Genomic DNA, 22,031 nt, shown 5'->3' with positions numbered 1-22,031 from the left:
CCTCTAGTATCAATGCAATTGTGAAAATGAATTAATCTTTCCCCAGAAAAATGAACAAATAATGACACAGTATATGTATATATTTTAACTGTGACTGAATGTTTTGAGTAATGGATCAACAGATCTCGCCATTAAATTGTTCCATTTTAAGTATTAATTAGAGATTTTTGCTTCATGTGAGTGATTACATTTAAAATAAAGCACTTTTTTAAGTTTTTGTAGTTCAAGTGTATCCCTAACCTTGAAAACAAGTTCAAATTAAGCGTTTTTACAAACTTTCAAGACTTTGTATGAACCCTGTTCAAGTCTAGATCTAGTTATTTCTTGTCATCATCTCATTCATATTTTCTGTGGACGTCTAAAAATGAAAGACTGAATCTAAAAGGAAAGCTTTCCATATAACAGGGACCATGGATGTGTGACTGACCCGTAGACCAGCAGGTTCTTCTCCACCCTGAAGCACTCAGATCGGGGGTACCCCTGGGCTTTGTCCTGGGGCCGTCTGGGTTTGGACGAGGGTTTGCTGGGCTCGTCGTCGTCGCTCTCCAGCTCGGAGAACTCGAGCATCTCGTCCTCTTTGACGCTGCTGAAGTGGCGAGTTTGCTTCCTCACCCTCGGCGTGTCGATCACCAGAGTGTTCTGCAGACAAGTTCAATTAAAAAAATGTTCAGTCTGTGCACTTTTTTTTAGAGCCTAGATGTTCTTTGCCTTCTGGAATATTTTTTTCCCTATTTACTAAGAACCTGGTTTCAATTACAGATGGCCTGAAATCCATCAACAACAATATGCAAAGCACCTTCTGCTTTACTCCTGTGAAGTGGCCCATTTGTTCATTCTTGTATATTCTGACTTCTAGGACTAGTGTGAACCCTGTATAAAATCTGATTAATTGGATATTTGGCCCCGCGTCTCAGTCCTGATGCTGAGAACATTTCGGCCCAGCTCAAACAAACTGGCATTAATTATGTTGTCTAATGAATTACATTTTTGTTCAATTAATTAGATTTTTTTCTCCCTCGCAATCCCATTAATATGCGCAAACAGGGCAGTAGTTAGCTCCACAATTATCACAGAGCGCTGCAGTCATTTCCATTTTAACATCACACAATAAGAAAATCCCAGGGGAGCGGCCCAGCATTCACACTGGCAGAGCTGGATTAAGTGTTCCAGTGAAGGGCTCTCGACAAGAGAGGAGGCCAGGGAGGAGAGAGGAGGAGGAGGAGGAGGAGGAGGAGCAACCAGGAGGAGCAAATACACAAATATCAAAAAAAAAAAAAGTGAACAAATATATAGCGAAGGAAGAATATAAAGATGCCTGTTAGCAGAGCACTCAATGGCTGTGTAAGAATGTGAGTGAGCTTGTGTTTCTGTGTGTTTCTGTGTGTGTGTGTGTGTTCTTGTTCTTCCTACATTGTGAGGACCAGAACACGTTTTTAACCAACAGAGTGGGGACATTTTTGCAAAGTGAGGACATTTCGGCCGGTCCTCACTTCTTTAAAGCCTTTTTTTTTTTAGATTTAAGACTTTATTTTAAGGGTGAAAGGTTACATGATAATGATAATTAACTGAAACTGTATTGTGTGGTTACAAAACTAACTAAAATCATAGTGAAAATGTCCTTCGTTTTCGTCTTTGTCAACTTTTTTCATACATAATGAAGATGGATAAGACAAAGGAAATAAAGGCAAAATTTACTGTGACCTCTTTTAATCTCCCACCCAACAAATACCCCATTACAACAAACTAAAACTAATAAAAACTAAACTAAAACTAGCAAACTCACTCCAAAAATTCATTAAAACGAACTGAATTTTGTTTTTTCTAAGCATTCTGTATATCTCCTCTAAATGTCCCTTTTAATTTTATTTATTTATTTAGTATTATTATTATTTGTTTGGTTTTATGTGTATGTATATGTATGTATGTATGTATATTTTTACTTTTATTTTTCATTTTTTATTATTGTTTATTTGGCTACCGTTCACACCCTCCTGTTTTTCTTTGAGGGGGAGGGAGTTGTATTTTCTCATTATCATTACTATTAATTGTTTTTTGCTTATTTTATGTGAATGTAACTCTCTGGTTCGGGGGGCGGGGGGTTGTTCTAAACGGGGGAAAAATGGGTGAATTGTACCTTTTCTGATTTAATATGTATTATGTCCTGACAACCCAATAAAGATACATATGAAAAAAAAACTGAATTTGAAAACAAAAATTCACAACAAAATTAAAAATAAAACTAATGAAAAGTCCAAAACTATTACAACCTTGCAAGGGAATTCACTGTTCCAATGAGGGTCCTCACAAAGATAGAAGTACAAGACTGTGTGTGTGTGTGTGTGTGTGTGTGTGTGTGTGTGTGTGTGAGAGCACTAGCCTAAGTGATATCTCTGTACCCTCCAGGCATCTGCGCTCTGTTAAGTGGAGCTAAGCAGCTTACTCTCTCTCGCTCAAACACACACACGAGAGCAGGGAAACATGGGTAATTAAGGAAGAGAGGAGATTCCCAACTGTCAATATTAATCTCTCTCTCTCTCCGCTCCCCTCCAGATCTCCTCCGTCTCTCCCTCCGTCTCTCCCTCCTCCTCCTCCTCCTAGCTTGTGGTGATAGCACTGACTAATTACCACTGCTAGTCCTTATTTCCATAAGGGGACGGCACACAGTCAAAGTATTTAGAAGCACATTGTCATTGTTCTCTGCACAACTACAGCCTTTCTGTGTATGTGTGTTTAAATTGCAGGTGTTTTTTTCTAGTGTGTGTGTGTGTGTGTGTGTGTGTGTGTGTGTGTGTGTGTGTGTGTGTGTGTGTGTGTGTGTGTGTGTGTGTGTGTGTGTGTGTGTGTGTGTCGTACCCGTCCGTTCATGGCGTCCAGGTCCAGCTCGGCCTTTTTGGCCCATTTCTGCCAGAAATCTGGATCCTCCAGGGAAATGTCTGTCCGGTTACCTGCTGCAACAAAACTGGCCTGCAGACAATAAAACACACATTGGTCAATAACAGAAAAGTTCATTTATGTCAGTAATTCAATTCAAAAAGTGGAAATAACACATTATATAGATCCATTACACACAGAATGAAACATTTCATGTCTTCATTTATTTAATTTCTGCTAATTTTAATAATTATGGTTTACATTTAATTAGAATTAAAAAATTGGATTATTACAAAAGACCAATTTTTAAAAAAAGTATGTTTAATATGGAAATATTGGTCTCTGAAAAGTACTTGGTTGAAGCTATTTGACTTGAACTACTGGAAATGGACTTTTACATCATATTCTAATGCAGTAGTTCTCAACCTTTTTGAGTCGTGACCCCCAATTTAACATGCATGTTGTCCACGACCCCCACTCACTGAACACAATCTCACACGCACAGTTCAGATCACCCAAAAAAGAAACAAAATGACCAAAAAAAAGCCACAAAATGACCAAAAAAAAGCCACAAAATGACCAAAAAAGGAAACAAAATGACAAAAAAAGACACAAAATGACAAAAAAAAGACACAAAATGACCACAAAAAGGAAACAAAATGACCAAAAAAGGAAACAAAATGACCAAAAAAGGAAACAAAATGACCAAAAAAGGAAACAAAATGACCAAAAAAAGACAAAAAACCCCACAAAATGACAAAAAAAGGACAAAAAACCCCACAAAATGACCAAAAAAAGACAAAAAACCCCACAAAATGACCAAAAATGTTGTGTTCAAAATGATTTGGTGACCCCCAGAAATCATCTCGCGACCCCAATTGGGGTCCCGACCCCAAGGTTGAGAATAGCTGTTCTAATGTATTATATTACATTATAATGTATGTAAGGTAGTCAAAGTCCCTTCATACAACACATTGAAACAAATACAAAATGCAGATAATAAAAACCCAGATGAGTTTATGAGTCCAGGTTTGGCGGTGGGAGTCACTTCCTGTCAGCCATCTTAAAGGTTTTGAGTGTTTACCTTAGCGAAGGTGGATCCTTTGCCCTCAGACTCGATGGTGATGGTGTGAGTTCGTCTCTGGAGGATCTGGTCGATGTCTTCCTCGCAGAACTTTGACCCTTCGTCCTCCTCGTCCATCAGAGCTCCGTATGCTCCTTTTCTCAGCAGATCCTCGATCTCCTTCTTGGACAGCTGCTGGACCTGGACCACAAACCAAAAACAATTCAGTAAATCACAAATATTAAGTGTTATAGTGTGAGTAAATGATGGTGCAGTGAGTATTGTCTGCTCTGTGGTTTGGGGGGTCTGCTGAGCTCTAACAGACGGATCAGGCTTGAACCAGAGAGGGAACATGTGTCCAGCATATGGAGACGCCTGCTGACACATTGTGCTCTAATGGCTGCTTCACACTACACTTTAGCCTTGGTTCCCCCTCGCCAACAGTTCTTGGAGCACCCCAACAAAAGCCCCGGATTAAAAAGGCAAAAATCGGCATTGGCGCTCACTGCTGAGAGGAGGATCACCATGTGTGAACTGACACATTTCAGATCTCTCGCATGTTAAATATCTGTTGGGGAGCCACAGGTTGAGACCAAGGTTATTATAGTTAACGAAAACTAACGAAATAACGAAAACTAGAATTGAAAAAACATTTTCGTTAACTGAAATAAAAATAAAAACTAGAGTTTTTAAAAAAACAATAACTAACTGAAACTGTATTGTGTGGTTACAAAACTAACTAAAACTAACTAAAATTATAGTGAAAATGTCCTTAGTTTTCGTTTTTTTCAACTTTTTTCATTCATAATTCAGTGTTTCTATTTGAACATGCAACACATGGTGAATATGTTTACTGAGACTGGGATGTTTACACTAGAACCAAAATTCAAAACACCCAGAACTGTAAGAGTTAATAACCTTATTGGGGCTGAGATGATAAACCAAAGGAAATAAAGGAAACATTTATTATGACCTCTTTGAATCTGGCACCCAACACATAGCCCATTACAAAAAAACTAAAACTAAAACTAATAAAAACTAAACTAAAACTAGCAAACTCACTCTAAAAACTAACTAAAACTAACTGAATTTGAAAACAAAAATTCACAACAAAATTAAAACTAAAACTAATGAAAAATCCAAAACTATTATAACCTTGGTTGAGACAAGGTCTACTGAATGCTGTATGTGTGTTTTTTTAGACAGAAATAAAAAGAAAAAGGGTGCAAAACTGACGACTGCTACAATGTTTAATGTATGTAGAGTTATAAGAACCACCGACCACTCTCAGACCTGGACTCAGGCCTGCCTTCAGGAGGTTCACAACCATAAAAACCCAAACTAAGAGACTGAGGAACAGTTTCTTCCCCGGAGCTGTGACTGAAATTCCTTTTATTTCTACAAAATAAAAGGAATATCTGTGGTACTTCAAATAAACATGCGAAGACTTTTTATTACTTTTTTGCAAACCAACAGGTGGTGCCAAGGCCAACAAATGGTCCTTATATTGACACAATAACACTGGTGGTCACTTTGGCCCATATCACTTCCTGTTATAGACTGACCCCGGCCCCCCATCACAGAAAGAAAAGTCATTGGTATACTTTCATTTATAAAGGTAATATTAGGACTGCTGCCTTCGTACATTTGCAGCTTAATTACTGTGAGAAATGCAGGATCTTATTCTCTTCGTTCACAAGATCTGTTGTTGCTTTCTGTCCCTTCTGCTCTACAGAGTTGGGTAACAGGACATTTGTTTACTCTGCACCTTATGCTGGAATATGCTCCAGAAAGAATGGGAAATTAACTGAATTTGTTTCTTTGAGCACTTTTAAATCCAAACTGAGAGTTATTGAGGCCAATTCCATAACATGCACTTGTTTCTCATGATGTGTTTAAGGTCTGTATGTTATGTAAATATGTAACTGTATTCTGTGTTTGCTGCCTCTTGGCCAGGGCTCCCTTAAAGAAAAGGAGCTTCTTAATCTCAATGGGATATTCCCTGGTTAAATAAAGGTTAAATAAAAAAATAAAATGTGGCCCCCACCGATAAAAGTTTGGGGACCCCTACTGCAGATACTCAGAGTGTGATGCAACTCACCCCGCTGTTGGCGTTCTCCCTCCCGCTCATGCTCTGCAGGACGGCCTTGTCCAGCCCCAGCTTCAGACTGGCCTTGTCGAACATCTCCCTCTCGTAGCTGTTCCTGGTGATCAGACGGTAGATCTTCACCGCCTTGGACTGGCCGATACGATGACACCTGGCCTGAGCCTGGAGGAAGAATCAGAAACATTGTTCTTTAGCTAATGCTACTTTTCTTCTGTTGTGTTCAGGACCCAGCAGTGTATTCAGCTGGAGCTGTGAGGTTACAGCAGAGGACTAATGATACGGTCCAGTGGAGCAGAGCTAAATGTGGCTGCCACAGTCATTACACCCAGCAGACAGTCCAAACTACACAACTAGCCACCCTGATGCTAGCACAGAGCTGGGCATGAGGTTACCCAGATATTAGTTCAATATAAGCGCAGTGCTTTTATTTTGAAGGTGGTTCACGTACCCACCTGCAAAGACTCGACTCTTTACTGATAGTTCACTAGATTTATTTAAAATCGCTCCATGAACATAAAAATAAGACATTCCTTGGTCACCTTGTGAATCCACCGTAAGAGCTAACAAACATTAGCATTAGCACTTGACCAAACAAGCACTTTTACTATAGTTAAGACAACAAATATAGCCACTATAGAAGTTTTTAGAACTTTTTCATACTTTATATCAACTTTATATGAACGACGCACTCGTTATTATTTACCGTTCGTTTTTAATTTTTACTGTTCTACCTGTTATATCCTGTCACTACCTTTCAAAATAAAAGCACCCGTTTCACACTGGAAGGCACCTTATCAAAATAAAAGCATCACAACATTGTATTCTTATCAGTAGCAGCTCAAAACCAGATAACTGACTGTATTTTATAAAGCGATTAAATTAATATTAAGCAGAACTGTATTTTGTGGTTACAAAACTAACTAAAATTATAGTGAAAATGTCCTTAGTTTTAGTCTTTGTCAACTTTTTTCATACTTAAACCTTTTTGGTTGATATGAAATCTATTTCATCTATCTGGTTTTATGACTTAATAAACTTATTGGGGCTGAGATGGATCAGACAAATGAAATAAAGGAAACATTTATTGTGACCTTATTGAATCTGGACCCAACAAATACCCCATTACAAAAAACTAAAACTAACACTAAAACTAATAAAAACTAAACTAAAACTAAGCATTTTCCAAAAAATAAAACTAATCAAAACTAGCAAACTCACTCTAAAATCTAACTAAAACTAACTGAATTTCAAAACAAAAATTGACAACGAAATTAAAACTAAAACTAATGAAAAATCCAAAACTATTATAACCTTGCTATAGAGGCCTTAACAGTTCCATGCTGCAGCTAAAGTAGAACATGCATGCTTTGGTTCCTACCTGCAGGTCGTTCTGAGGGTTCCAGTCGGAGTCGAAGATGATGCAGGTGTCTGCAGCCGTCAGGTTGATGCCCAGTCCTCCGGCTCTCGTACACAGAAGGAAGACGAAGCGGTCCGAGTCCGGTCTGGAGAAACGGTCGATGGCCGCCTGCCGCAGGTTACCGCGCACTCTGCCGTCGATACGCTCGTAAGGATACCTGGACAGGTGGGAGTTAACTTCAGTTAGCACATAATAACAGAATAAAGTCAACACTGTGACAGAACAGTGATGCATCTTCTCTCCAGCTTATCCTGCACAGCGGTTACACATGAATAATTCACGTTAATTATGTTTATAGTTTTGCACCAGGGCCTCTTAATATTTAGATAAAGCCTTTATTAGCTACAGCTATCGTTTTAATATATCTGTTACATATTTAATAAATCTGCTGCTGTAATTGTTTTATTCTATGTCTTCATTTTAATGCCTGGTACAACTAAATGTTCATTTAAATGTATATTTACAAATATAATGATAACAAAAATAGCTCATAAGAGTTTAAGTTAAGAGCTGATATCCATGGTTTTATTGAAAATAACCAAAATCAGCCATGAAAAATGGCTCTTATCACAAATAGCTCAGAGTTTAATGTATCATTATATTAGTCCAAACAGATGTACCTTTAGTTGTACCAGGCATTAAAATGAACAAGAAATAGAAGAAAACAAGGGTGGTTTAATATTTTTTTTCCATGACTGTATATTCATTTCTACTATTCTTTCTGTTTTTTGGTCATTTTGTGTCTTTTTTTTAATCATTTTGTGGTCAATTTGTGTTTTTTTTTTTGTCATTTTGTGCCTTTTTTGGTCATTTTGTCTTTTTTTGCTCATTTTGTGGTCCATTTGTGACTTTTTTGGTTATTTTGTTTCTTTTTTGGTCATTTTGTGTCTTTTTTTAGTCATTTTGTGTCTTTTTTTGTTTTTTTTTGTTTCTTTTTAGGGTCATTTTGTGTCTTTTTTTGTTTTTTTTTGTTTCTTTTTAGGGTCATTTTGTGTCTTTTTTGGTCATTTTGTGTCTTTTTTTGGTCATTTTGTGTCTTTTCTAGTTATTTTGTGTCTTTTCTGGTCATTTTGTTTCCTTTTTTAAGTCATTTTGTTTCTTTTTTGGGTGATCTGAACTGTGCATGTGAGATTCTGTTCAGTGAGCAGGGGTCGCGACTCAAAAAGGTTGAGAACTACTGCTTTATACGACCCCCACTTCATTAAATCTGCTCCGGCCCTTTAAGGACTGTCCATTTGTCTCTGGTCTCACCGTTTCTGGATGAGGTAGTCCTCCAGGATGTCCAGACAGCGGACCATCTGACTGAACACCAGGACTCTGTGTCCGCCTGCCTTCAGTTTGGGCAGCAGCTTGTCGATGAGCACCAGCTTGCCAGCAGACTGGATCATGGCTTGGAGGGCCATGTCCGGCATGTCTGCCCTGCCGCCGTGGGAGTCCCTGAACTCCTCCGCGATCTTCTCTTCCGCTCCTGGAACCAGAGAAGACAATTTACTCAAACCAAGAACCAAAAAAACCCAACCATTTTGGAACATTTAACGATTTGTTTGCAGAATGTTTCATTTAACCCTATAAAGCCAAGAGTATCATATTTGATACACAAGTTTTTGAGACCTATACATCATCAGTGTGATATTTTTTTCCTGAAAAACCTTCTTTTCTGAGCAACAAATTGCACAAAAATACAAGATATAGCAAAAATGATACGCAGGTTCCACTGGTGGATCAGTCATTGCTGCGTGAAAACTTCATATCAGCAGATGTATGATGTTGTGTTATATGGAAAAAATATTTTGCATTTTGCAGGAAAATGTTAAAAGAAAGTAAAGTTTTAAAAGGTTAAATATGTATATGTTTTTGTTAGTTCAAGAAAAACAAACTGTGAGCAACAAATTGCACAAAAAGAACTGATGTATCAAATATGATACAAGTTAGAATCATATACGCCTATTGTTTTTAGATTTTTTTTAAATGATCTGTCAGCAATCCAATCCAATCCCCTTTATTTATATAGCACAATTTTAGCAAACACAAGGTTTCCAAAGTGCTGCACAAACAATAAATACATAACACAATACAAAGAGATGTAGTAAACAATAGATCAGTAAGATGCAATAAGATAAAATACATTAAAAATGGGATAAAAATAAATAAAATAAAATGTAAAATGTACTGCCCGCACAAAATAAAATATGCAGAATACAATAAAAACAAAAAATCATAAAATCATAAAATCAACACTCTACGTGTGTAGGTTCAATAAACAAAAAAAAAAGAATTTTTTGGCAATTATTTAATGGTTCAGGCTCTATAGGGTTAATGTGTGTGTTAGTGTGTGTGTACCATTAATGAGGTAGGGGTGGTTGCAGCATTTCCTCAGCTCCATCATGGTGTTCAGGAGGTTGGGGACGCTGGATCCTCCTCCTCCGCCTCCTCCACCTCCTCCTCCTGCACCTCCTTTGGACAGGAAAGTGAAGTTCTTCTCCAGAATGGCCCGGTAGTATTTCTTCTGCATGTTGGTCAGCTCCACCTAGAACAACAATAGATCAGATCATGAAAAAAATTGTTTTTTTTTACCACTTCCAATAAAGAGACGACTGTGATGAGCTCAGGCCGACCTCAATGATGGTCTCCTCCTTCGGGGCCAGGTTCTTCTCCACGTCCTCCTTCAGTCTCCTCAGCATCATGGGCTTCAGAATGCCTTGCAGTTTCTGAACCTAAGACCAACAAATACAGTGTTAACCCTTCGTTCAGAGCCACAGGAAGTTGAAGACGACAACAACCCCCCTCCTTAATTACACAGTCCTAGCTCCACATGTCCATTTCCTTACCTGCTCTTCAGTCTTGAGGTCTCCAAATTCAGTCATAAATGTTTGTTCAGACAGGAAGCGCTCAGGCTCCAGGAAGTTGAGTAAGCTGAAGAGCTCCTCCACAGTGTTCTGGAGAGGAGTTCCTGTCAGCAGAACTTTGTGCTCCTGCAGGAGGAAGGAGAGGAGAGACAGGAAAGAGACAATTAGGATTTAGAAAAGCAGAATGTCTTTTAGGCTTTAGGAGAGAAGGATTATATCACAGCACAGGTAGAAAGGCTTCTGTAGTTGTGAAAAAATACAGAAATTCTCATGTCTTTAAAGTTAGACGGATTCATAAAACACTGGGAAAGATGGGTGGTTCAGACCTTAAAGACCAGATTTGGTCAAGGTGACAAGCTGAAGAAACGTCCACGTATTTGATTTCCTTTTTTTTTTTTGGTAACGCTTTATAATACGGTCCTTAATAACCATTAATTAACAAGTAATAAGGCATTGTTCTCCCTTTAGATCCGGTAGTTGCAAAAAGCATAGTTAACTTAACCAAAAAAAGTAAACAAAATGACCAAAAAAGACACAAATTGACCACAAAATGATCAAAAAAGGCACAAAATGACCAAAAAAGAAACAAAATGACCAAAAAAAGACACAAATTGACCACAAAATGATCAAAAAGACACAAAATGACCAAAAAATGATCAAAAAGACACAAAATGACCAAAAAATGATCAAAAAGACACAAAATGACCAAAAAAAGACAAAATTACCAAAAAAAAGGACACAAAATGACCCAAAAAGAAACAAAATTACCAAAAAAAGACACAAAATTACTAAAAAAAAGACAGAAAATGACCAGAAAAGGAAACAAAATGACCAAAATAGACACAAATTGACCACAAAATGATAAAAAAAAAAAAAGACATTAAGTGACCAAAAAGACTAAAACACATTAACACATGAACACAGTGGAGACAGAGCTGACTGAAAATGATTTGCCGACCCCCAGAAATCGGGTCCCGACCCCAAGGTTGAGAATAGCTGCTCTAAAACATGCTGTAAGCTTTATATAATGTGATAGATTAAAAAGCTTGCTGTAGCAGACTGATAACTATGAACTGGTTGCACTCACCATGTCCATCATTTTGAGTCCTTCCAGTAGTTTGCAGTTCCTGTTTTTGAGGCGGTGGGCTTCGTCGATGACCACGCAGCGCCACGGCACGCTGCGGAGCTCCGGACAGTCAGTCAGAATCATCTCAAAGGTGGTTATCACGGCGTGGAACCGGTACGCTCCCTTTATTACCTTACCCTGGAGGAGGGGAAGAGAGAGAGAGAAACAGGGAAGCAGAAAATCAATCAATCATACAATTATGTATAAATGTGAAATGGGTGCCGTTGACTTGAACAGATTTTTCATTGTATTTTCTAAAAAAAACGTGCCACAGAAAAAACATTTTCTTTGTGTTTTGTGTCTGTTTTCTTTATTCCAAAAATGACACCCTCTTATATGATAGCCACTTAAAACATGCATAGGAATAATGTTCCTTCTGGAGAGTCACGGAAAAATTTAGAGCACCCTTTTTCTTCAATTTCTTGTTCATTTTAATGCCTGGTACAACTAAAGGTACATTTGTTTATGTTTTTTTTTATTATTATCAAGAAAACCATGGAAAATGGCTAGATATCGGCTCTTAAATTAAACTCTTATCAGCTATTTTTGTTGTTCAGTGTTTCCCACACAAAGACAAAATTATTCTGTTTTTTTCTCCTCTCTAGGACATTAAAAAAACTAACGTCCGTTACGTTAGCCTACGCAGAGAAGACACCGCATTCACATCAATAAATAAATGTTTTACAATGAACCGGGCCGATCTCAGAGCTGTTAAGACTCTCCGGTAACGTTAAGGCTTATTGAATGGTTTCCTTAGATGCCGTTAACGGGACGAGAGCAGTCAAAACGGCTGCTTCAAGCTAGCTACATCGAGGGTAGGTTCGCTTCCTGTTTTCAAAATAAAAGCACAAATTCTATCGTTATAAACGGCAACGGGCATTTTATTTTTGTGAATGTAACCGGAAGTGCTTTACTCACGACGGCTAGCTTGAGTAGCGCCGAATTAGTCCGAACAAAAGTGTAAACAGCTGGTATTTAGACAAATTAACAACGCACTGGGGATCTAAACGGCTACTTTCTCACCTAAAAATTTTATTTTACTTTATTTAGTTTTTTCTTCTTTTTTTGCTGGGACAGTTAGATTGTATAAATTATATGTTGATTGTAATTCAATGATTGTAAATATTGCTTTCTTTTATTGTTATTAGTTTTTCTTTTCTTTTAAAATGAATAACAGAATTATAATAATTTATTGTAAATATTGCTTTCCTTATCTTGTTATCTTTTTTCCTGATGGTTGCTTTGGCAATATATACAGTGTTACATCATGCCAATAAAGCCAATTGAATTAGATTGAATTAAAAAGGTTTGAAATGTCAATAAAGTGTAAAGAATTTAGGACTTTACTGGTGTCAGTGGAGCACCACAAAGTGCTATCTGGTCTGTGGGAAATACTGTTGTTATTATATTTATATATATATATATATATCTCCAAACAAATGCACCTGTAGTTATACCAGGCATTGAAATGTACAAGAAATTGAAGAAAATAAGGGTGCTCTAATAATTTTTCCATGACTGTGTGTGGTGAAGCAGAGTGGAAATTAAAAAAACAAATGAACCCGCTCCATGGTGACCTTGAGGATTACCTCTGGCTGGATTAGGAACAAGCAGCCAGCAAGGACAACACTACTACAGCTTATTTTCTTCTTCTGTGGTTCAGGTTACAGTGGGAGATGTTGGTAGCAGTGTACAATAAGAGCTTACTATATATGGCTCACAGCTAGAGGACTGTAAAGAGCTTACACAGCACAGGAGCACTGGCCATCCCCAGCTGACCGCAGAGGTGTTCAGATCTGCTGACTGCCTCACACACACACACACACACACACACACACACATTCTTGTACTTCTATCTTTGTGAGGACCCTCACTGGAACAGTGAATTCCCTTGCAAGGTTATAATAGTTTTGGATTTTTCATTAGTTTTAGTTTTAATTTCGTTGTGAATTTTTGTTTTCAAATCCAGTTAGTTTTAGTTAGTTTTTAGAGTGAGTTTGCTAGTTTTAGTTAAGTATTTATTTTTTTAAAGTTTTTTTTGTAATGGGGTATTTGTTGGGTGGGAGATTAAAAGAGGTCACAGTAAATTTTGCCTTTATTTCCTTTGTCTGATCCATCTTCATTATGTATGAAAAAGGTGACAAAGACGAAAACGAAAGACATTTTCACTATAATTTTAGTTAGTTTTGTAACCAAAAAATACAGTTTCAGTTAATTATCATTATCATGTAACCTTTAACCCTTAAAATAAAGTCTGAAATCTCAAAAAAGCCTTTAAAGAAGTGAGGACCGGCCGAAATGTCCTCACTTTGCAAAAATGTCCTCACTCTGTTGGTTAAAAACGTGTTCTGGTCCTCACTATGTAGGAAGAACAAGCACACACACACACACACACACACACACACACACACACACATACACACACACACACCAGCAGCAGCTCCTACAGCATCATCTGAGCCTTTTCTCATTCAGAGCTGCTAAGAGGAGTGATCTTCTTATAGCGAGGACCGCCCAGACTCTGATTAGTTCACATTTCAAATGTGCAATTTCAGGTTGAGCCACCAGTGAGGCTGCAGTAATGACCACAACGTCACATTCACCTTTTTAAAAACAGCAAATGACACTTATTTTATATAGAAGTGTGACTATATAAAGCCTGGATGAGACATTTATAAGTTAAAGAACTCTTAATCCCTGTGTTGTCTTAACTTTCTGTATACACCACTTGAATGACGCACCTTCCCTAAACCCCTTAAATAAAGCAGCTTGATTATATTTTAAACCCAAATCTATTTTTGGACGAAGAAACAAACAAAGACATCCTCTAAAACAGTAGTTCTCAACCTTTTTGAGTTGCGACCCCCAATTTAACATGCATGTTGTCAGTGACCCCCGCTCACTGAACACAATCTCACACGAACACTTCATATCACCCAAAAAAAGAAACAAAATGACCAAAAAAAGACACAAATGACCAAAGAAATACACAAAATGACCAAAAAAGACAAAAAATAACGCAGAAAAGAAACAAAATGACCAGAAAAAGACAAAATGACTAAGAAAAGACACAAAATGACCAAAAAAGGAAACAAAATGACAAAAAAAGACACATCCCTCTCTTTTCTGTCCCAGTAAAACAAAAAAAACCCCCAGATTTTCCTGCTCCTGCTCACCTGTGTGTCTCTGTAGTACATCTCGTAGGCCTGGATGGTCTTGCGGCTGGCCTGGCTGCCGTGGTAGACCACGGCGTTGAGCTCGGTCCAGGTCCTGAACTCTCTCTCCCAGTTGGGGATGGTGGAGAGCGGGGCGATGACCAGGAACGGCCCCCTAATGCCCTTCATGTAAATCTCATAGAGGAATGTAATGGACTGGATGGTCTTCCCCAGACCCATCTCGTCTGCCAAGATACAGTTACGTCTAAGGAGGAGAAAGAACGGACAGAGTGAATGAGAGGCTGGAGGTACCATCTGTACTTTATATAAAATTCATCTGAATTTTATGACTGTTACATGACTTAGCAATGTGCTTCCATGACCTAAAGATCGTCCCCTTTTGCTTTATTAATGCTGCTTTCCCAAAAAGAGTGACCCAACCTGTTTTTCACTCCAGTAATCTAATGCACAAAAATTGTGAGACAAGTTGGAAAATATACTCAAAGACTTGATTGAATTCCGGGAAAACATCTCTGATACTTCCATGATTTTCCAGAAAAGCCAAGACTAGTTTTACGCCTCAAACTGTTATATTTGAAGCACAACAGAAAAATGTCAAATGCATAATATGCATAACTGTGTGCAAGATTTTAAAGTATGTCCCAAACTATTTTTTTATCGTAAACTTACGTAATTTTAATGTCGACAAGACTTTTATAAGAATGTTTTATTGATGTTTTATTGAAACTATCCTCTCTTTTGCTTCTGTGAGCGGGTTTGGGTCCCTCATTCTGAAAAACAGACACAAAAACTCTTTTGTCCCTGCTACTATAGGTTTTTTAATAATTCAATTAGAGATGTTTTATTTTGTCTATTGTCGATGATGGTTTGTTTGCTTGTGTATGTGCTGATTATGATGCATCCTGCTGTTGCACAGTGAATTGCCCCTCTGGGATAGTAAAGATTCCTTGAACCTTGAAACCAATAGTAATACCAATTCCAGTAAAATATTATATAGTTTCCACACATGCATCAATATTTCACAATGCAATGGAGTAATGACAATAACCTGCATAACAGAAGATGACGGACAGCGACACAGACATTATTTTTTAGTAGTTTAGTTATATTTGAAGCACAACAGAAAAATGTCGTATGCATAATATGCATAACTGCGTGCAATATTTTAAAGTATCTCCCAAACTAGAAAATCACATCAGCGCATATTTTTTTATCGTAAACTCTGTAATTTTGATGTCGACAAGACTTTTATAAGAATGTTTTATTGATGTTTTATTGTCTTTTGCTTCTGGGATAATAAAGATTCCTTGAACCTTGAAACTAATATGCAACCAATAGTAATACCAATTCCAGTAAAATATTATAGTTTCAACACATGCATCAATATTTCACAATGCAATGGAGTAATGACAATAACCTGCATAACAGAAGACATTATTTTTAGCTTATTTACGATTTTCCAGAAAATTTAAGACTAGTTTTATGCCTCAAACTGTTACATTTGAAGCACAACAGAAACATTTACTCAGACTGGAGTTGAACTACAGTCTTGTGTTTGTCTACAGGCTCCTGTGGTTATAATATCAGCGCACACATTTCATGCATGGACGGCACCAGTGGGAAAACTTAAACCGCATGATGTTAGAGGGCCACTTAATGTCTACTTAGGAATATTAGATGGTGCTGATATCAGATCATTGTAGAGGCTGGCAGCAGCAGTCAGGGAGCGATTCTAGCAGAATAAAGACCAGGACGGAGACTTACGAGTTGAACCAGTTGAAGGTGAGCCAGTTGAGGCCTTCCAGCTGGTATTCCCTGAGTGCGTTGCTGTTCCTGTAATCCCTGGAGCCCTCCAGCTTCTTCCACTCGGCTGCAGGAGGCCGATCCTAAAACACACACAGTGATTTAACATCTCATCTCTAATATTATAATCTAAACCATATTCATGATGCTAACAGCTCTTGAGAGGTATGGAGGGTCAGATTCATGGAAAAGAGACAGCAAACTGTTTAGTAATTGAAGATTTTAGAGTCACTTGTCTCTTGTGCTTATTAACGCGGCGCAGCAGGCGGACACACAAACAGCTCTGGATGCACAACAGAGTCTGGCAATTAGTTGCCTTAATATTGCCTACATAAGGGAAAAAACAATCACCACTTCTCTCTGCTTCTAGTTCTCAATAAACAGGGTCCTTCAGGGTCAGGTAGGGCTGGGCAATTTATCAATATTAAAAATATATCAATATATTTTTAAACGTGCAATGGAATTAGACCATATCGTATACATCAATATAGTTAAAAAACTTTTTTTTTTTACATTTTTTTTTTTTTAATCTAAGAATGTGGGCATGTAAACCCTCATTAATGTATGTGTCATGTTAATTCTTAAAACCCAATAAATATAATTTAAAAAAAACAACAAAAAAAAAACTTTATATATAAATGCTGCCCTTACTAGGGTTTGACATATTTAGTTATTTTATAATGTTCGTTATTCTTTTCTCATATAAAAAAAAAAATTCAGAAAAAGATTGGCCTATTTAATTTCATAGGCTAGTTTTATTAAAGATATTTTTTTGATTTAAATGTGTACTTTATGGAGCTTTGATTTAAAAAAAAAAAAAAAAAAGGTACTCTTGTTATACAGTATTTAATTTTCATTTAAATAAAACATACAGTACAGGCCAAAAGTTTGGACACACCTTCTCATTCAATGCATTTTTCTTTATTTTCATGACTATTTACATTGTAGATTCTCACTGAAGGCATCAAAACTATGAATGAACACATATGGAATTATGTACTTAACAAAAAAAGTGTGAAATAACTGAAAACATGTCTTGTATTTTAGATTCCTCAAAGTAACCACCCTTTGCTTACTAGAATATAAGACATGTTTTCAGTTATTTCACACTTTTTTGTTAAGTACATAATTCCACATGTGTTCATTCATAGTTTTGATGAATTTACAATGTAAATAGTCATGAAAATAAAGGAAAAACATTGAATGAGAAGGTGTGTGTCCAAACTTTTGGCCTGTACTGTACATAAACAACATAACATTTGCTCTCACTTTTCGATAAAATATCATATTCAGCCTCAACATAGGGTCAGGGTGGCTCAGATTAGGGCCAAAGTCCTGTCCCCCTTTTAAGCCACATGTTTGTCCACATGCAAAATCAATAAACATGGGACTGTGGTTGAGTTTTGGAGAAATTCTGACCAACAAAATCTCTGGCATTCATTCATCGTCTGTGGAAGATGAATGTGTTGCTGTCAGATAGTTGATTAGACACTTCTTTGTTCGTTCCAAGTGATTCTCCCTCGAGCTACACTGCTACTGTTGCTAAAAATATCCCCCCAAAAAAATCCAAATTCTGCGTCCATGGAGCTTTTCTACCATGGTTCCTCCTTGAGGAGAAGCAGGAGGCCTTACGTAGTTAAAGAGATGGACACAGGGAGAGAAAGGAGAGCTGAGGGAGAGACCACAGCCAGTCAGCTGCTTCTGTTCAGCATTAAACACACTGTTAGTGGTTTGGCCTGGCCACAAGAGCAGGGCGTGTGTGTGTGTGTGTGTGTGTGTGTGTGTGTGTGTGTGTGAGTGTGTGAGTGTGTGAGACCACAAGAACGTGGCCCTGTGGAGAGCAGTTAAGGGAGCTGTAAATCTGGAGGAGGAAGGAGCAGGCAGCAGGCCAACACACACAAACACACACACACACACACACACACACACACACGCCTACTGGGAGGAGGCTAGGACCCATATAGCACCCAACACACACGCACACGGACGGACGGACACACACGCACGCACACACGCACACGCACGCACACACACACATGCACGGACACACACGCACGCACACACACACACACACACACACACACACACACACACTCATGGACGTACGCACGCACGCACGCACGGACACACACACACACTCGGACGCACGCACACGCACGCACGCACACTAGGACACACACACAAAGACATGGACACACGCACGCACACACACACACACTCGGACACACACACACTCGGACGCACGCACACACACACTCGGACGCACACACACACACACACACACTCGGACGCACGCACGCACACACACACACTCGGACACACACACACTCGGACGCACGCACGCACACACACACACACACACTCGGGACACACAAACACGCACGCACACTCGGACACGCGCACACACACGCGCACACACTCGGACACACGCGCACACGCACGCGCACACACTCGGACACACGCACACGCACACACACACACACACACGCACACTCGGACACACACACACACTCGGACACACACACACACAGACAGGGGTCCTCACCGCTCTCTTAGTGTCGGGGGTGCGTGCAGCGATCTCTTCATATTCTTCTATCTTGGACTGGTCGATGTCGGCCTTCAGCTCCCAGGTGGAGTCCTCATAAGGCAGGCTGCACCATTTCACCAGATATAAGGTCACCGTCTGCACACAAACACACACACAAACACACAGGAGAAGGAGAGGGAGGCTTGGTGAGTGTGTGTGTGTGTGGAGAGGCTCAAACCCATGAAAGATGACAGGACGAGATCAAAGCACCTCTCCGTTTTCATCTGTGCTCTCTGAAACGTCCAGGACACGGTCCACCTCCACATAGTCTGGGTTAAAAGGCTCATCATCCATCTGGAGAGAAAGCAAGCAGAGTTTTACTGTTAGAAGCAGGAGATGCTTTTATGATAGTTAGATTATTAGGGTGAGGCCGGAGGATTTCATGTTCACAGTGTAGAACCCAGGAGGAACTTCTATACGTTTTAAACATCTTTTTGTATGGTTTTCAATTGATTTAATTGATTCAAGAAAAGCTGTTTGATCGGACCCCAATAAACCCACATCCTGCAGTCTGTGTACATTATTGTACAAGTGACACTCATTATCTTAATGCAGCTACTATTAATCAGCTTTAGTAAGATAATAAAGACAACTAGGACTGAAAACAAATGAGTAATTGTTCTGAATTATAAAGGGTTTTACAGCAAGATTCAAACATTTCCCAGACTTTCAAAGCCTTTATCATTACATTTCACAGCTTAAAACCCATCTGTTTAAACTGGCATATTATACCTAAGAAATCTCATATTGCATCCCCATTCTGTTTACTAAATTGTTCAATTATTTGTTATTTATTAGTTGTTATTTTTGTTGTCACTGTACAGTGACCTTGAGTGAAAATATATATTAAAATGATTAAAATAATGCGAAATAATTCATACCAACAGCAACCCACTAGTCATATTAACGGTGTGTGCATGCTTCGATGCAGCTTATTTAATTCTTAATGCGAATATCCAGATGCATTGAAGATGATTATTTCTAGCTATGAATGAAAATATAATAATAAAAAAAAAAAAATTGGGATTAACGGTTATAAAAATGATTTAAAAAACAGTTGACATGTTTGCATATAACAGTGAGAACAGCAATGTATGTATTCATGAACAGCTTATAATATATATATTTGAACATATTTACATACTTATATTAGAAACAGATCTTTGACTTTCACATTTAGGGTCTGAAGACGGCCAGTAATTATGAAGATAGATTTGTTTCATGTCAAATATTAAATATAATTGGTTTACATAAGTAATCGTGTAGATGAAATGCAAAGTGTTTTTCAAAAAGTCCAAGAATATTCCTCATCATGAAAACATAATGGTTAAAACGAAGCATTTAAGGTCTCACCTCAGTGATGAAGCTGTTGAGTTGTTGCTTGGCCCTGAACCTCTTGACCTTTTGGTGTATTCTCTTGTCCTTCTCCAGCTCCTCCAGGTCCGCCCAGCGACAGTGGAGGTACGAACTGAGACACAGAGACACTCAGTGATTCAGAGTACAGGAGAGCTTGTTGTTCATTGTTCACTGGGAGGAAATTAATTTTGCAAATCATGTGGTCAAATTTGTGCATGCAGCTAAATCTCACTGGCATTATCTTTGCTAGTTGGAGTCTGGATAGACAAACAATATGCATGACGCCTGAAACAGCAACTGACAAAAACACCACTGTGTGCAAACTTCCACACCTTATCATTCTGATCAGTGTGCATGACTGTGTGCAAGATTTTAAAGAATGTCCCAAACTAGTATGCAACCAGAGAGGCATCAATATTTCACTATGCACTGTAGAAATTACAATAACCTGCATAACTGACAGACATATTTTTTCACTTATTTACATTAGAAGCTGCAGAAAAGCTGAGATTTGCACGGGCTAACAAGGTTAGCATAGGCGACGTCATGATTACAGTTCAGTGCATGCAAAAGATGTTTATTTAAACAAAAGCATGTTAAATTATATGCATTATATGCACATATTGCAGTATGTAGTGCATAGTGTGCAGGTTTCGTTGCAGCACACACGACTACTATTTGATGCAAGAGTGGATCTAAATCTAATAAAAGAACGGATCTAGCTAAATGAAAAGTCAATCAGGCTTTGAGGTTGAATATTCTGAGCTTTTCATACTAACAGACTCCATTGGACAGCCTCACAGTGTGTATGTGTGTTGAAAATATGTCTGAAAAAAGAGGAAGCCCTGCTGTGAAAAACAAAAGAGGTGGACAGGGAGAAAATAGCTCGTTACTCACAAGCCCTTGAATTTGACATAGAACTCCTCCACCTCCACTTCCTCCCCCGACTCCAGCTGAAAAAAAAAAAAGGTTAATAATAAGTAATAAAGCAAATGCACGAGGGAAAGCAGAAGTGGCTGGTCATTGTTATACAACACGTGGTTAAGTGTGGCAGCAGGAGCCTACAGACCGGTTTCACACAGAAGAGCCAGTCAACACTGGATGTCACTCCGCTTGACATCTTCACTCGGAGGCAAAGTATTGTTTCATTCATATCTCGTCAGTCTGTCAGACGTTTTCGGCAAAACATAAAGGCCAAATGTGAATGAAGCTTGGAGGAGAAGTAAAACATAGGAAAAATGCTAAAAAAAGGGGCTTTTTTTATTTTAAATATGAACAAATTCAACTTCAAATGTAAAGGATCCATACAGCAAGATTCCAGCCCTTTAAAGCGCCGTCAAGGTTCTTATTTAAAGACTTCTGAAGCCTTGATCAGATCTAAATTGTTATTATTTATGTCAAAAAAGACGTTTTTTCCCTTAATGTCACTGCGGAGCAAAACAGGAAAATCCTTCTCAATCTATATCTGGTCCGGTCTGCTCCACGTCTGGTGTTAGAGGCCAGAATATAACAATAAATATGATATATTTGTATCGATAAATATATATATATATATACACAGTGGTGGAAGAAGTATTCAGACCCCTTACTTCAGTAAAAGTACTAATAAAACACTGTGAAATTACTCCACTACAAGTAAAGTCCTTCATGCAAAACTTACTGAAGTAAAAGTCCAAAAG

General features: G+C 38.3%; 1 protein-coding gene across 3 annotated transcripts in view; it reads right to left on the bottom strand.

The window, feature by feature from the left end:
* chd7 (chromodomain helicase DNA binding protein 7) overlaps window positions 1-22,031 on the bottom strand; it is a 103,427-nt gene that overhangs the window by 28,861 nt on the left and 52,535 nt on the right. For all 3 annotated transcript variants that reach the window (XM_059343951.1, XM_059343953.1, XM_059343952.1), the window contains exons 8-23: window positions 21,250-21,305; window positions 20,350-20,464; window positions 19,207-19,290; window positions 18,955-19,092; window positions 16,371-16,492; window positions 14,607-14,850; window positions 11,392-11,568; window positions 10,287-10,430; window positions 10,074-10,172; window positions 9,799-9,985; window positions 8,710-8,926; window positions 7,420-7,615; window positions 6,036-6,203; window positions 3,956-4,135; window positions 2,854-2,964; window positions 428-639 (exon numbers count right to left, since the gene is read on the bottom strand). In XM_059343951.1, the coding sequence (XP_059199934.1) occupies window positions 428-639; window positions 2,854-2,964; window positions 3,956-4,135; window positions 6,036-6,203; window positions 7,420-7,615; window positions 8,710-8,926; window positions 9,799-9,985; window positions 10,074-10,172; window positions 10,287-10,430; window positions 11,392-11,568; window positions 14,607-14,850; window positions 16,371-16,492; window positions 18,955-19,092; window positions 19,207-19,290; window positions 20,350-20,464; window positions 21,250-21,305 (2,450 nt within the window). The remainder of the gene's footprint in view (window positions 1-427; window positions 640-2,853; window positions 2,965-3,955; window positions 4,136-6,035; window positions 6,204-7,419; window positions 7,616-8,709; window positions 8,927-9,798; window positions 9,986-10,073; window positions 10,173-10,286; window positions 10,431-11,391; window positions 11,569-14,606; window positions 14,851-16,370; window positions 16,493-18,954; window positions 19,093-19,206; window positions 19,291-20,349; window positions 20,465-21,249; window positions 21,306-22,031) is intronic.

This window comes from Centropristis striata, chromosome 11, assembly GCF_030273125.1.
Source record: "Centropristis striata isolate RG_2023a ecotype Rhode Island chromosome 11, C.striata_1.0, whole genome shotgun sequence".
NCBI lineage: Eukaryota > Metazoa > Chordata > Actinopteri > Perciformes > Serranidae > Centropristis > Centropristis striata.
Note: the sequence above shows the minus strand (reverse complement) of the source record. Positions and strands in the feature narration are given on the sequence as shown.